At 45.2% G+C, this 16,332-nt stretch overlaps 1 protein-coding gene across 1 annotated transcript in view; it reads left to right on the top strand.

Moving 5' to 3' along the window:
- Positions 1–570: 570 nt before the first annotated feature.
- Positions 571–16,332, top strand: part of cep162 (centrosomal protein 162) — a 135,263-nt gene continuing 119,501 nt past the window's right edge. The window contains exons 1-3 of the mRNA XM_078212451.1: positions 571–670; positions 10,889–11,027; positions 14,442–14,594. Coding sequence (XP_078068577.1) covers positions 611–670; positions 10,889–11,027; positions 14,442–14,594 — 352 coding nt within the window. The 5' untranslated portion in view covers positions 571–610. The remainder of the gene's footprint in view (positions 671–10,888; positions 11,028–14,441; positions 14,595–16,332) is intronic.

Raw genomic sequence — 16,332 nt, 5'->3', positions numbered from 1 at the left:
TAGAAATGTATAAAATTCTAACAGGATTAGACAGGGTAGATTCAGCAAGAATGTTTCCAATGTTGGGGGAGTCCAGAACTGGGGGTCATAGTTTGAGCTCACTGTTAGAACTGAGGTGAGGAGGAATTTCTTCACCCTGAGGATGGTGAATGTGTGGAATTCGTTACCACAGAATGTGGTTGAGGCCAAACCGTTGCCTGATTTTAAGAAGAAGTTAGATATAGCTCCAGGGGTAAAGGGATCAATGGATATGGGAGGAAGGCGGGATCAGGATATTGAATTCGATGATCAGCCATGATCAAAATGAATGGCGAGCAGTCTTGAAGGGCCAAATGGTCTACTCCTGCTACTAGTTTCTATGTTTCTGATGTGATCCAGCCAGATCTGGTGATGGACAGCTAAGCTAGTTGTGTGCCAGATTCACTGAAATCTGTGCCTCAACACATTGTAGGTGGGTGAGGATGATAGGGTCAGGGCAGAAGTTGAGATCAAGCAGTCTGCATCTTCATAAGCCTTTCCTCAAATGTATTGAATCTTAGATTGATATCATTTCCTGTGTTTTTATTCCAGAGCTTTATTCTGAACAATCAGAGTGTACCACATTGAAATCATGAGTCATAAACTCACCAAGGAGGAGATAGAGGAACAGTTTGAGCAATTCTTGAAGGAGGTATGTTATTTTTTGCGTTAATGAAATTCTATTTTCATCAAAGATGTTTGAATTTAAGATTAACTTACTAGAGATGATCTCAATGGTCCACGATTTTAATAGCAGAAGTAAATTGCACTCAACTGTAATTAGGAACGTTACAAAGAAGCTTGTTTTTTTGCATTGCATATCTTCCCACTCTTTTTCTCCTTTGGAGAATGGTGTGGAATTCTGGAAGGTTGCTGCAGGTTGATTAGCAACTTGCTTTGAGCCATGTGAATGCGCCTTTAGGGGCCAACAAGTCCTCGGGTGGGACTTGAAATCAGGGTCTTCCAACTCGGAGGAGGACTGCTACCAACTGAGCCACTTGGGGGATGACCCCTGCCGGTAATATATTAGAGCATTGTTTAATTTACCTTTTGAGACCTGGCTTGAAACCATGGATGAGCTAATTGAAAGCCTTCTCTCTATGTCCTACATAAACAAGGCAAAACCAAAGTGCATGTGTGGGCGGTTTCAGCACAGTTACTTGTGAATTTGAATTTGCAGCCCCAAACTACACTTTAATTAATAATCTTGGCATAAGAATAACCAGTGACTTAAATCAAAATGTCACACTGATATAGTATATGCTCCACTGAGCGTGGATTAAAACATACCTGCTTGAAATTTGCAGTTGCAAAGATGGCAAAACTGTCAACACTCAGTGTCATTTACTGCTGCCTTACAGCACCAGGGACCTGGGTTTGATTTGGGCCGAGGGTGACTGTGTGGAGTTTGCACGTTCTCCCATGTCTGCATGGATTTGCTCCCATGGTCCACAGATGTGCAGGTTAGGTGGATTGGCCATGCTAAATTGCCCCTCAGTGTCTAAAAACGTGTAGGTTAGCCATGGTAAATGCGTGGAGTAACGGGGATGGGTCGGAGGGGTGGGTCTGGGTAGAATGCTCTTTCTAAGAGTTGGTGCAAACTCGATGGGACGAATAGCCTCTTTCTGCACTGCATTCTTTGATGGCAACTTCTGGCTTCTGAAAAGTTGATCAACTTTCATAGAAACAGAGAACAACTACAGCACAAAACAGGCCCTTCAGCCCCACAAGTTGTGCCGAACACATCCCTACCTTTTAGGCCTACCTATAACCTTCCATCCTATTAAGTCCCATGTACTCATCCAGGAGTCTCTTAAAAGACCCTATTGCGTTTGCCTCCACCACCACTGACGGCAGCCGATTCCACTCGCCCACCACCCTCTGTGTGAAAAACTTCCCCCTCACATTTCCCCTGTACCTACCCCCCAGCACCTTAAACCTGTGTCCTCTCATAGCAGCAATTTCCACCCTGGGAAAAAGCCTCTGAGAGTCCACCCGATCTATGCCTCTCAACATCTTATATACCTCTATCAGGTCTCCTCTCATCCTACGTCTCTCCAAGGAGAAAAGACCGAGCTCCCTCAGCCTATCCTCATAAGGCATGCCACTCAATCCAGGCAACATCCTTGTAAATCTTCTCTGCACCCTTTCAATCTTTTCCACATCCTTCCTGTAATGAGGCGACCAGAACTGAGCACAGTACTCCAAGTGGGGTCTGACGAGGGTTTTATATAGCTGCATCATTATCCCCGGACTCCTAAACTCAATCCCTCGATTGATAAAGGCCAGCACACCATACGCCTTCTTAACCACCTCCTCCACCTGCGGGGCCGATTTTAGAGTCCTATGGACCCGAACCCCAAGGTCCTTCTGATCTACAGTACTAAGAGTCTTTCCCTTTATATTGTACTCCTTCATCCCATTTGACCTGCCAAAATGGACCACTACGCATCTATCTGGGTTGAAGTCCATCTGCCACTTCTCCGCCCAGTCTTGCATCCTATCTATGTCCCTCTGTAACTTCTGACATCCCTCCAGACTATCCACAACCCCACCAACCTTCGTGTCGTTGGCAAACTTACCAACCCATCCCTCCACTTCCTCATCCAGGTCATTTATGAAAATGACAAACAGCAAGGGTCCCAGAACAGACCCCTGGGGCACACCACTGGTGACCGACCTCCATTTAGAAAAAGACCCATCTATACACACTCTCTGCCTCCTTTGGGCAAACACAGTAAGAGTTTTAACAACACCAGGTTAAAGTCCAACAGGTTTATTTGGTAGCAAATACCATTGGCTTTCGGAGCGCTGCTCCTTTGTCAGATGGAGTGGAAATCTGCTCTCAAACAGGGCTCAGAGACACAAAATCAAGTTACAGAATACTGATTAGAATGCGAATCCCTACAGCCAACCAGATCTTAAAGATACAGACAATGTGAGTGGAGGGAGCATTAAGCACAGGTTAAAGAGATGTGTATTGTCTCCAGACAGGACAGCCAGCAAGTCCAGGAGGCAAGCTGTGGGGGTTACTGATAGTGTGACATAAGTCCAACATCCCGGTTTAGGCCGTCCTCATATGTGCGGAACTTGGCTATCAGTTTCTACTCAGCGACTCTGCGCTGTCGTGTGTTGTGAAGGCCGCCTGTGGGGGAGCACTTCAATGGTCATGGGCATTCAGCCTCTGATCTTCGGGTGAGCGTTCTCCAAGGCAGCCTTCACGACACATGACAGCGCAGAGTCGCTGAGCAGAAACTGATAGCCAAGTTCCGCACACATGTGGACGGCCTAAACCGGAATGTTGGATTTATGTCACACTATCAGTTATCCCCCACAGCCTGCCTCCTGGACTTGCTGGCTATCCTGTCTGGAGACAATACACATCTCTTTAACCTGTGCTTAATGCTCCCTCCACTCACATTGTCTGTATCTTTAAGATCTGGTTGGCTGTAGGGATTCGCATTCTAATCAGTGTTCTGTAACTTGATTTTGTGTCTCTGTGCCTTGTTTGAGAGCAGATTTCCACTCCATCTGACGAAGGAGCAGCGCTCCAAAAGCCAGTGGTATTTGCTACCAAATAAACCTGTTGGGCTTTAACCTGGTGTTGTTAAAACTCTTACTGTGTTTACCCCAGTCCAACGCCGGCATCTCCACATCCTTTGGGCAAGCCAGTTCTGGATCCACAGGGCAGCAGCACCTTGGATCCCATGCCCTCTCACTTTTTCTAGAAGCCTTGCATGGGGAACCTTATCGAACGCCTTGCTAAAATCCATATGAACCACGTCTACCGCTTTCCCTTCGTCAATGTGTTTAGTCACATTTTCGAAGAACTCCACCAGGCTCGTAAGGCACGATCTGCCTTTGAAAAAACCATGCTGAGTATCCTTGAGCATACTAAACCTCTCTAAATGCTCATAAATCTTGTCCCTCAGGATCTTCTCCATCAGCTTACCAACCACTGAGGTTAGACTCACCAGTCGGTAATTTCCTGGGCTATCCCTATTCCCCTTCTTGAAAATAGGAACCACATCCGCAATCCTCCGGCACCTCTCCCGTCTCCGTTGACAACACAAAGATCATCGCCAGAGGCTCTGCAATCTCTCCCCTCGTCTCCCACAGTATCAAGATAGATAAGTTGCCGGGTCCGGATGGGATGTACCATCCGGACCCGGCAACTTATCTATCTTGATGCCATTCAAAGATTCCAGCACAACCTCTTTGTTAAAGTCCACATACTCAATCTTTTCAGTCCACCGCAAGCCCACAGTACATCCACCCAGGTCCTTCTCCTCTGTGAAAACCGAGGCAAAATACTCATTAAGCACCTCTGCCATTTCTACTGGTTCCGTGCAGATTTTCCCGCCTTCACCTTTTATAGGCCCTATTCCTTCACGTCTCATCCTTTTACTCTTCACATATTTATAGAACGCCTTAGGGTTTTCCTTAACCCTACCTGCCAAGGCCTTCTCGTGACCCCTTCTGGCTCTCCTAATTTCCTTCTTTAGTCCCTTCCCACAAGCCGTATACTCATCTAGATCCCTATCTTCGCCAAGCTCTCTGAACCTTTTGTACGCTTTCCTTTTCTTCTCGACATAGCTTTCGTGCAGCACGGTTCCTTTAACCTACCAACTCCTCCCTGTCTGCTCGGAACGTTGTCCTGTGGAACTCTAGACAGACATTCCTTGAAAAACTGCCACCTCTCTTCAGTACATTTCCCCGAGAATATCTCCTTCCAATTTACTCCTCTAATTTGCTGCCTTATGTCTTCATATTTCCCCTTACTCCATATAAACGCTTTCCTAGCTTGCCTGATTCTCTCTTTTTCCAATGCAAGCATAAAGGAGATAGAGTTGTGATCACTATCCCCAAGATGCTCTCCCACTGAGAGATCTGACACCTGTCCAGGTTCATTGGTCAGTATCAGATCAAGTACAGCTTCTCCCCTTGTAGGCTTGTCCACATGCTGTGTCAGGAAACCCTCCTGAACACACCTAACGAACTCCTCCCCATCCAATCCCCTTACCCTAGGGATATTCCAATCTATGTTTGAGAAATTAAAGTCTCCCATCACAACAACTCTGCTATTATTGCAACTCTCCAGGATCTGTTTCCCTATAGAAAGCCACAGCACAAACAGGCCCTTCGGCCCACAAGTTGCGCTGATCATATCCCTACCTCTAGGCCTATCTATAGCCCTCAATCCCATTAAATCCCATGTACTCATCCAGAAGTCTCTTAAAAGACCCCAACGAGTTTGCCTCCACCACCACCGACGTCAGCCGATTCCACTCACCCACCACCCTCTGAGTGAAAAACTTACCCCTGACATCTCCTCTGTACCTACCCCCCAGCACCTTAAACCTGTGTCCTCTCGTAGCAACCATTTCAGCCCTTGGAAATAGCCTCTGAGAGTCTACCCTATCCAGACCTCTCAACATCTTGTAAACCTCTATCAGGTCACCTCTCATCCTTCGTCTCTCCAGGGAGAAGAGACCAAGCTCCCTCAACCTATCCTCATAAGGCATGCCCCCCAATCCAGGCAACATCCTTGTGAATCTCCTCTGCACCCTTTCAATGGCTTCAACATCTTTCCTGTAATGAGGTGACCAGAACTGCGCGCAGTACTCCAAGTGGGGTCTAACCAGGGTCCTATAAAGCTGCAGCATTATCTCCCGACTCCTAAACTCAATCCCTCGATTAATGAAGGCTAGTACGCCGTACGCCTTCTTGACCGCATCCTCCACCTGCGAGGCCGATTTAAGAGTCCTATGGACCCGGATCCCAAGGTCCTTCTGATCCTCTACACTGCTAAGAATGGTACCCTTCATATTATACTGCTGCTTCATCCCATTGGATCTGCCAAAATGGATCACTACACACTTATCCGGGTTGAAGTCCATCTGCCACTTCTCCGCCCAGTCTTGCATTCTATCTATGTCTCGCTGCAACTTCTGACATCCCTCCAAACTATCCACAACACCACCTACCTTGGTGTCGTCAGCAAACTTACCAACCCATCCCTCCACTTCCTCATCCAGGTCATTTATGAAAATGACAAACAGCAAGGGTCCCAGAACAGATCCCTGGGGCACTCCACTGGTCACTGACCTCCATGCAGAGAAAGACCCCTCCACAGCCACTCTCTGCCTTCTGCAGGCAAGCCAGTTCTGGATCCACAAGGCAACAGCCCCTTGGATCCCATGCCCTCTCACTTTCTCAAGAAGTCTTGCATGGGGGACCTTATCGAACGCCTTGCTGAAGTCCATATAGACCACATCCACCGCTCTTCCTTCGTCAATGTGTTTGGTCACATTTTCAAAGAACTCAACCAGGCTCGTAAGGCACGACCTGCCCTTGACAAAGCCGTGCTGACTACTTTTGATCATACTAAACTTCTCTAGATGATCATAAATCCTGTCTCTCAGGATCCTCTCCATCAACTTACCAACCACTGAGGTTAGACTCACCGGTCGGTAATTTCCCGGGCTGTCCCTGTTCCCTTTCTTGAATATAGGGACCACATCTGCAATCCTCCAATCCTCCGGAACCTCTCCCGTCTCCATCGACGATGCAAAGATCATCGCCAAAGGCTCCGCAATCTCCTCCCTCGCCTCCCACAGTAACCTGGGGTACATCCCATCTGGTCCCGGCGACTTACCAACCTTGATGCCATTCAATAGTTCCAACACATCCTCTTTCTTTATCTCCACCTCCCTGTTACTATTGGGCGGCCTATAGAAAACTCCTCGCAAAGTGATCGACTCCTTCCCACTCCGAACTTCCACCCACAGAGACTCTGTAGACAATCCCTCCACAGCATACACCTTCTCTACAGCTGTGACACTATCCCTGATCAACAGTGCCACTCCACCCCCTCTCTTGCCTTCCTCCCTGTCCTTCCTGAAACATCTGAATCCCGGCACCTGGAGTAACCAGTCCTGTCCCTGAGACATCCAAGTCTCCGTAATGGCCACCACATCACACTTCCAGGCATCGATCCACGCTCTGAGCTCATCCCCTTTATTCACTATACTCCTGGCATTAAAGTAAACACATCTCAATCCTTTGGTCTGAGCTCTCCCTTTTATCCCCCGTCCATCCTCCCTCTTGGACTGTCAATAACCCTTCTCTGTTTGCGAGCTAACTTCCTCGCTCCCCGTCACCTCGTCTCGATCCCCTCCCCCCAACCTATCTAGTTTAAACTCTCCCCAGTAGCCTTAGCCAACCTTCCCGCCAGGATATTGGTCCCCCTGGGATTCAAGTGCCACCTGTTTTTTGTGTACAGGTCACACCTGCCCCTAAAGAGGTCCCAATGGTCCAGGAACCTGAATCCCTGCCCCCTGCACCAGTCCCTCAGCCACACATTCATCCTCCACCTCACTCCATTCCTGCCCTCACCCTCCCGTGGCACAGGCAGCAATCCTGAGATTACTACCTTTGCTTTCCTCCTTCTCAGCTGTCTCCCTAATTCCTTGTACTCTCTTTTCATGACCCCTTCCCCCTTCCTTCCCACATCAGCGGTACCAATATGTACCGCTACCTCTGGCTCCTCTCCCTCCCCCCTCAGGATTTCTGGGAGTCGACCAGCGACATCCTGGATCCCGGCCCCAGGGAGGCAGACCACTATCCGAGACTCCCGCCTGCCTCCGCAAAAATGCCTGTCCAACCCCCTTACTGTCGAGTCCCCAATTAACACTGCCTTCCTCTTCTTTTCCTTAGCCCTCTGAGTTACAGGGCCGGACTCCACTCCGGAGACACGGCCACTGCTGCTTCCCCAAGGCGGGCTGTCCCTCCCAGCAGTACTCAGGCAGGAGTACTTGTTGTGTAGGGGCACATCCACCGGGGTGCTCTCAATCACCCGAGCTTTACCCTTCCTGGCCGTCACCCACTTGGCCTCCACCCATGGCCCTGGTGTGACCACCTGATGATAGCTCTTGTCTTATCACCTCCTCATTCTTCCTTAACAGCCTAAGATCCTCGAGCTGCAGTTCCAGCTCCTTAACACGGTCCCTCAGGAACCACAGCTCGACACAGCCCTCACAGATGTGGATGTCCGGGAGGCCAGGTGCCTCCAGGACCTCCCACATCCTACACTGGGAACAACACTGGCTTCACACTCATATTTGACCCTTTATACCAAGGTACACAGAGAAAAGTAAATAAGAATGAAAAAACTCACCCCTGCTCGCCCTGTCCCCCGAAGCCCGGTGAGTCAAAGCCCTTATAGCTCACACTCTGCTTCCCACTCCCGATGCTGCCCGCTGTATACGGCAGCCTACCTTTTATACTTCGCGTGCTTAAAAAACCCTTCCCAGACTCCTTAGCAGCCCACTTCCGGTTTTCACTTTAAAATTAAGAAAAGAAAAATACTACTCGAAAAATAAAGGCAAAAAAACACACAACTAACTAAATAAATAAATAAACAAATCTCTCACCAGCACTCCTGCCACAAATCACTCCCTCTCTGCTTGCTCCAGTGGAACAAAATGGTTATAGATTGGAAAATGTTGATGTACAAAGGGATCTGGGTGTCATTGTACACCAGTCACTGAAAGCAAGCATGCAAGTACAGCAAGCAGTTAGGAAGGCAAATGGTAAATTGGCCTTCATTGCAAGAGGATTTGAGCACAGGAGCAAGGATGTCTTACTGCATTTGTACAAGGCCCTGGTGAGACCACACCTGGGGTACTCTGTGCAGCTTTGGTCTCCTTTTCTAAGAAAGGATATACTTGCCACAGAGGGTGTGCAGCAAAGGCTCCGACTGATTTCTGGAATGGCAGGATTGTCATGTGAGGAGAGATTGGCTCGAATTTAGAAGAATGAGAGGGGACCTAATCGAAATGTATAAAATTCTGATGGGGCTGGACAGGCTAAATGCAGGAATGTTGTTTCCTCCTGGGGTTTCACCATCATTACAATTCTGGGCCCTTGTGTTTATTTTTCAATCCAAGACCACTGGCTCTAGATTTTCAACCAGTGGAAATAGCCTGCTTCAGATGTTCTTCTTTCCTCACATCGGGCAGCACCCTAGTGAATCTGTGTTATACCGTCTCTGAAACTTCAATGTTCATTCTGCTGTGTGGCGATTGAAACTGTACATAGTTCTCTTACTGAGGTCTTCAGGTTTTTCCAAAGGTTCCTCATTGCCTCTTAGCTTTTATATTCTATATTTCTTGTGATGTGACCTAGAATTCCTGTAGTTGTTTGAGGCGTATTAGTCTTGGGTACTGTCTATAATATTCTGTGAAGCTGTATTAGAGTCATAGAGGTTTACAGCATGGAAACAGGCCCCTCGGCCCAACTTTTCCATGCCACCCTTTTTTTTAAACCCCTAAACTAATCCCAATTGCCCACATTTGGCCCATATCCCTCTATACCCATCTTATCCATGCAATTATCTAACTGCTTTTTAAAAGACAAAATTGTACCCGCCTCTACTACTACCTCTGGCAGCTTGTTCCAGACATTCACCACCCTCTGTGTGAAACACTTGCCCTCTGGACACTTTTGTATCTCTCCCCTCTCACCTTAAACCTATGCCCTCTAGTTTTAGACTCCCCTATCTTTGGGAAAAGATATTGACTATCTACCTTATCTATGCCCCTCATTATTTTATAGACCTCTATAAGGTCACCCCTCAGCCTCCTAAGCTCCAGAGAAAAAAGTCTCAGTCTATCCAGCCTCTCCTTATAACTCAATCCATCAAGTCCCGGTAGCATCCTAGTAAATCTTTTCTGCACTCTTTCTAGTTTCATAATATCCTTTCTATAATGGGGTGACCAGAACTGCACACAGTATTCCAAGTGTGGCCTTCCCAATGTCTTGTACAACTTCAACAAGACGTCCCAACTCCTGTATTCAATGTTCTGACCGATGAAACCAAGCATGCCGAATGCCTTCTTCACCACTCTGTGCACCTGTGACTCCACTTTCAAGGAGCTATGAACATGTACCCCTAGATCTCTTTGCTCGGTAACTCTCCCCAACGCTCCACCATCAACTGAGTAAGTCCTGCCCTGGTTCAATCGACCAAAATGCATCGCCGCGCATTTGTCTAAATTAAACTCCATCTGCTATTCGTCAGCCCACTGGCCCAAATGATCAAGATCCCGTTGCAATTGGAGATAACTTTCTTCACTGTCCACTATGCCACCAATCTTGGTGTCATCTGCAAACTTACGAACCATGCCTCCTATATTCTCATCCAAATCATTAATATAAATGACAAATAACAGTGGACCCAGCACTGATCCCTGAGGCACACCGCTGGTCACAGGCCTCCAGTTTGAAAAACACCCCTCCACAACCACTTTCTGTCAATTGGCTTCTGTCAAGGAGCCAATTTTGTATCCATTTAGATACCTCAACCTGGATCCTGTGAGATTTAACCTTATGCAACAACCGACCATGCGGTAGCTTGTCAAAGGCATTGTATTCCTAAATCCCTCTTGTTTTATTCCACCTTTCACCATCACTGAAACAGACAGAGCTGGAATTTATCCTGCAGCTTTGTTTTGCCTTGTGACAAAGGTAATCAGATTTTGGTGTTGAATTTCAACAAGTTTCAAGAATCTTTCTCAGAAATTTTGAATTCCTGTCAGAAGTTCCCTTCCAATAATTTATCATGCTCGGACTTTTCATCAAATCTTGATCGATATTTATGTTTCTGTTGAAACTGTATCAGGTATTAATAAGTTATTTCTTGTACAAATTGTGGTCTTAAGAGTGAAAAGTATCATCTCAGTAAATTTATAATTGCCCATAGAATGTATAGCATTATTCCACCCTTCTGTGTGAAATATAACTAATAATGTTTCATCCAACTGCCACCTTCTCTGACTCCACATTGTTTTTTGTTCACATATTCCAGTCTGTTTCAGATGAATCGGTTGACCTGGTAAATTCGCCAAAATCGAGTGTCCCGAATTCACTGGGGCAGCGTCCTAGGAAGGAAATCAAAAGAGATGTTAAACCTTGGTGGATTAATGACGATGATTCTGATGAAGAACGTAAGTAGCTGTTTTGTCTTTGTACAGCCACAGCATGGCATTTGTTCCATGGATGCTGGCCACAGGAGGGCAGCATGGAAGTAACGTGGAAGACTCTTAAGTGTTTTATTTTAGCATCTAAAATGCATCAATCTATATGCTCCACATTTTACTTTATAGAATCATAGAAGGCCTACAGTGCAGAAGGAGGCCATTTGGCCCATTGAGCCTGCACTGACAACAATCTCACGCAGGCCTCATCCCCGTAACCCTACGTAATTACCCTGCTAATCCCCTGACACTAAGAGGCAATTTAGCATGGTCGATCAACCTAACTAGCACATCTTTTGACCATGGGAGGAAACCGGATCATCCGGAGGAAACCCATGCAGACACGGGAAGGACGTGCAAACTCCACACAGACAGTGACCCGAAGCCGGAATTGAACCCGGGAGCCTGGCGCTGTGAGGCAGCAGTGCTAACCACTGTGCCGCCGTGTCACCTTTTACGTTACATTTTCTATTTCATGAGTCATTCTGTAAGATTTGGGCTCAGGAGTCACAGATTATCCAAAATGGGGTTGAAGCCGTCGGTGGTTTAAAAGTAGTGATACTTAAGTGTTAAGTAGTTTATTAAGAAACAACAGTTTAACTATAATGTATAAGCTAAAATAGACAGGAAAAGACATGACCCTGGCAGATGGGGCGGGTTTATTGGTCTTGGAGGGCGAATGGATGGATGAAGCGAATTTCTGCAGTTTTACCATATGTCCATCACTTGTCAAGTCTTTTAGTTATTGGTCACATCCACAGGTACCCAAAGTGTCATCTTTCCCATGCCCCCTTTGGTTGAGGTCATCTTTAAGCTTACCTTGGGCTGGGTGCCTTTTGTTACCTCCTGCCAGACACTCGGATAGATAAGAGGGCACACAAAACACCCCAAGACCCCCTGAGAACACATTTTACTTTGCTACTATCTTTATTTTACCTCAGCTGGGGACATGTTCCAGAGAGAGGGGAGAAACAACCTTCTGCCATGTTGTGCATTGCACTATGCCAGCCAATTCTACATTATTCTGAAAAGTATATTTTCCTAATGCATTTAAACTGAATCTGTCAAAAGTTGGTCTTTCTCCTATTGCTTATCTTTAATTTACTTTTCTCTGCTTTCTTTTGTATTACTTGCATTTCCTGGCTCCTTTCTTACCATCTTCATCCAAGAAACCCCACCCACGAGGTTTTCCAAACTGAAAAGACAGCCAGCAGTAGTTGACGCTGGCATTGAAACAACGAAGAAAGAAATTGACGAAGAGAATTTTGGAAATGCACTGTCTCAAACTCCAGGTTCCTAGGAGTGTATTTGTTTTTCATAATATGAGAATATGCCGTAAAGTATTAAGTTCTCACCGCCGTGACTAAACTATACTTGTCTTGAAACATAAAACTCTTTAACAATGTATAAAAACTTAAGGTTTTTTGCAATAGCAAAAAAGAGAGATCTTGCATTTTCGTAGCACCATTCACATCCTCTGGTTGTCCCAAAGCTCTTCACACCTAATGAATTACTAATGGACAGTAAAGTTCATTTAAGTAGCATTAATATTTTTCTGATGCGTAGAAAGCCTCACACTGCTGTTCCAATTCCATGGCCCGAGGACCCAACTCTATCCTGCACCCACCCTGAAGGGAAGATTGCACCATTTGGATTCCTTTCTATCAAGACGGATGCAGTGAGCCAGGAAATTTCCCAACTCCAGCCAGCCCTGTGGGAAGTGAAAATCCAAACCTCTGTTTTTATTCAGATTTCCAGCATCCATTTTGGTTTTGTTTTTCAACAGTTACAGATACTCAAAGGAATAGTCATTTGGCTCCTCAAGCCTCCTCCGCTGCTTCTTAAGGTCATGGCTGATCTGCTTGTGGCATCAAATCCATTTTTCTGTCTAGCTCCTATAACCTCTGACTCCCTTGGCAATCAGGAAGTTATCCAGCTCAGCCTAAAATTATTCAGTGACTTTGCCTCTACTCCTCTGGGGAGAAGAATTTCACAAACCAGTGACCCTCTGAGAGGAAAATGTTTTCCTCCCCCAAAGGGGAAGCATTCTTTTCGCCTCTCCCGCTTCAAATCCATCAGGGTCTTACATGTTTCAATTGACTCGCAATCTTCTAAACTCCCAACGGCTGCTGGCCGAGCCTTCTCTTTATTTGTTCATGAGGTGTGGGCATTGATGGCTGGACCAGCATATATTGCCCATCTCTAATTGTTCTTTGAGAGGGGGCAGTTACTGTGGATCTGGTGGCACTGTAGGCCAGACCAAATAAGGATGGCAGAGTTCCTCCCCTAAAGGATATCAGTGAATCAAATGGGTTTTTACGACAATTGACAATGGTTTTGTTGTTATCATTAGACTTTTAGTTCTAAATTTTTATTGAATTCAAATCTTACCATCCCACCATGGTGGGATTCAAACCCAGCTCCCCAGAGCATTACCCTGAGCCTCTGTCCAACCTTGCCTTGTAAAATAAATCCCCATCCCAGGTACCAGTTGAGTGAACCTTCCCTGCACTGTTTCTAATGCATTTGTGTCCTTTCTCAAGAAAAGAGACCAAAATTAAATATAATACTTCATTGGTGGTCTCACTAACGTCCTATTCAATTGTGGCAAAACATCCCAACTTTTACATTCCATTCCCTTTGCAATAAATGACAACACTGCATTTGCCTTCCCAATCACCTCCTATACCTGAATACTAACATCTTGTGATTCATGTACTAGATGCCTCTGTACTGCACAGTTTTACAATCTTCCTCCACTTTAATATAATGCTTGTCTATTCTTCCTGCCAAAGTGAATAACTTCACATTTTTCAACATTATACTCCCATCTGCCAATTCCTTGCCCACAAACTTAACCGATCTATATACCTGTGTAGTTGAATATCAAGGGATTTGGAGTAAAAGTGGATCAAACTTCAATTATCTCACTCCTCAACTGTCTTAAGCTCAAGGGAAACAAGCCAAGTTTATGCCATCAGTTCTTGCAATTTATTCCTGTTCCAGTATCATTCTAGTGAATCTGTGTTGTCACCCGCATTATGGGCAATATTTCTTTCCTGAGCTATTGAAAACTGAATACAGTATTATAGATGGGGTCTTCCGAGAGCTCTGAACGTTAGAAGTATTATATCCTCACTTTCATATTCCAACCCCCTTGAGATACAGACTATACTTGTTCTCTTAGCCTTTTTGAATATTTTTGGTACCTTCAGTGATTTTTGTATATGAATGTGCAAAAACCATTTTGCTCCTCCATGGCTTTCAGTCTTTAAAGTTTTTACTTTATGACTTAAGTATTGTCTGCAATGTTTATGTACTGGAGAATTATGCCCAATTAACACTGTACTTAATTTATTATCATTTTTTCTTGGAAAATGCCAGATGTGCTGGGAACGAACAGGAGTTTTCTCAAATCCCAGAGGTTCTCCCAGTCCATTGCAGAGATTGAAGAAGAGAAACAAGAGGAGAAGATTCAGATTCAGGAAAGCGAGGGGATGTCAGTGTCTATCAGCCGAGACAGTTTGGAGCCAAATGGTATGAAATAGTTTATGAATATTATTTAAAGAGTTGAAATGGGAGAAAAATTTAAATTAATTCTACAGTCCTGGAATATCACTTAACACTTCCACCTTTTAATGAAATGTATCTGATTAATCGCACCATTTAAATAAATAGAAACCTAATCTACATTAGATTCAAGAGCAAAACATTGAAGAATAGTGCTCCGTTACCATCAATGATGAGAGAAAGGTTATGTTCAATTTAATAAACTTCTGAATTACTATTTTAAATGCTTAGATTTGGCAATTTCAGGTGGAAAGTGTAACCATTCATGCACACAGCATTTGCTATGCTCCAAACAAAACAATTTGAAAATAAAAAAGTAAAACAGTGTTGAAATAAACAACTTGTTCTGGTATACATGTATTGAAAGGGCAAATAGTTCTATTTGATCCCATAAGCATAAGCAGCTGGGATCAAGTGAATCCCTTGAAGAGTATAGGGGGTGTAGGAGTAGAGTTAAGAGAGGAACCAGGAGGGCAAACAGGGGACACGAGATTGTTTTGGCAGATAAGGCAAAGGAGAATCCAAAGAGCTTCTACAAATAAATAAAAGGCAAAAGAGTAACAAGGGAGAGAGTAAGGCCTCTTAAGGATCAACAAGGTCATCTATGTGCGGATCCACAAGAGATGGGTGAGTTCCTAAATGAATATTTCTCATCAGTATTTACTGTCGAGAAAAGCATGGATGTTAGGGAACTTGGGGTAATAAATAGTGATATCTTGAGGAGTGTACATATTACAGAGAAGGAGGTGCTGGAAGTCTTAAAGCGCATCAAGGTAGATAAATCCCCGGGACCTGATGAAGTGTAGGAAATTGTGGGTCCCCGAGCCAAGATATTTGAATCATCGATAGTCACGGGTGAGGTGTCTGAAGATTGGAGAGTGGCAAATGTTGTGCCTTTGTTTAAAAAGGGCTGTAGGGAAAAGCCTGGGAACTACAGGCCAGTGAGCCTCACATCTGTGGTGGGTAAATTGTTGGAAGGTATTTTGAGAGATAGGATCTACAGGCATTTAGAGATGCAAGGACTGATTGGGGACAGTCAGCATGGCTTTGTGAGTGGAAAATCATGTCTTCCAAATTTGATTGAGTTTTTTGAAGGGGTAACCAAGAAGGTAGATGGGGGCAGTGCAGTTGATGTTGTCTACATGGACTTTAGCTAGGATTTTGTCAAGGTACCGTGTGGTAGAGTGTTGCATAAGGTTAAATCTCACGGGATCCAGGGTGAGGTGTCTTAACGGATACAAAATTGGCTTGATGACAGAAGCCAGAGGGTGGTTGCAGAGGGTTGTTTTTCAAACTGGAGGCCTGTGACCAGCGGTGTGCCTCAGGGATCAGTGCTGGGTCCACTGTTATTTGTCATTTATATTAATGATTTGGATGAGAATATAGGAGGCATGGTTCGTAAGTTTGCAGATGACACCAAGATTGGTGGCATAGTGGACAGTGAGGAAAGCTGTCTCCAATTGCAATGGGATCTTGATCAATCCAGTGGGCTGATGAGTGGCAGATGGAGTTTAATTTAGATAAATGCAAGGTTATGCATTTTGGTCGATTGAACCAGGGCAGGACTTACTCAGTTAATGGTAGGGTGCTGGGGAGAGTTACTGAACAAAGAGATCTAGGGGTACATGTTCATAGCTCCTTGAAAGTGGAGTCACAGGTGCACAGAGTGGTGAAGAAGGCATTCGGCATGCTTGGTTTCATCGGT

The sequence above is a fragment of the Mustelus asterias genome, chromosome 5 (assembly GCF_964213995.1).
Source record: "Mustelus asterias chromosome 5, sMusAst1.hap1.1, whole genome shotgun sequence".
NCBI classification, from domain to species: Eukaryota; Metazoa; Chordata; class Chondrichthyes; order Carcharhiniformes; family Triakidae; genus Mustelus; species Mustelus asterias.
Note: the sequence above shows the minus strand (reverse complement) of the source record. Positions and strands in the feature narration are given on the sequence as shown.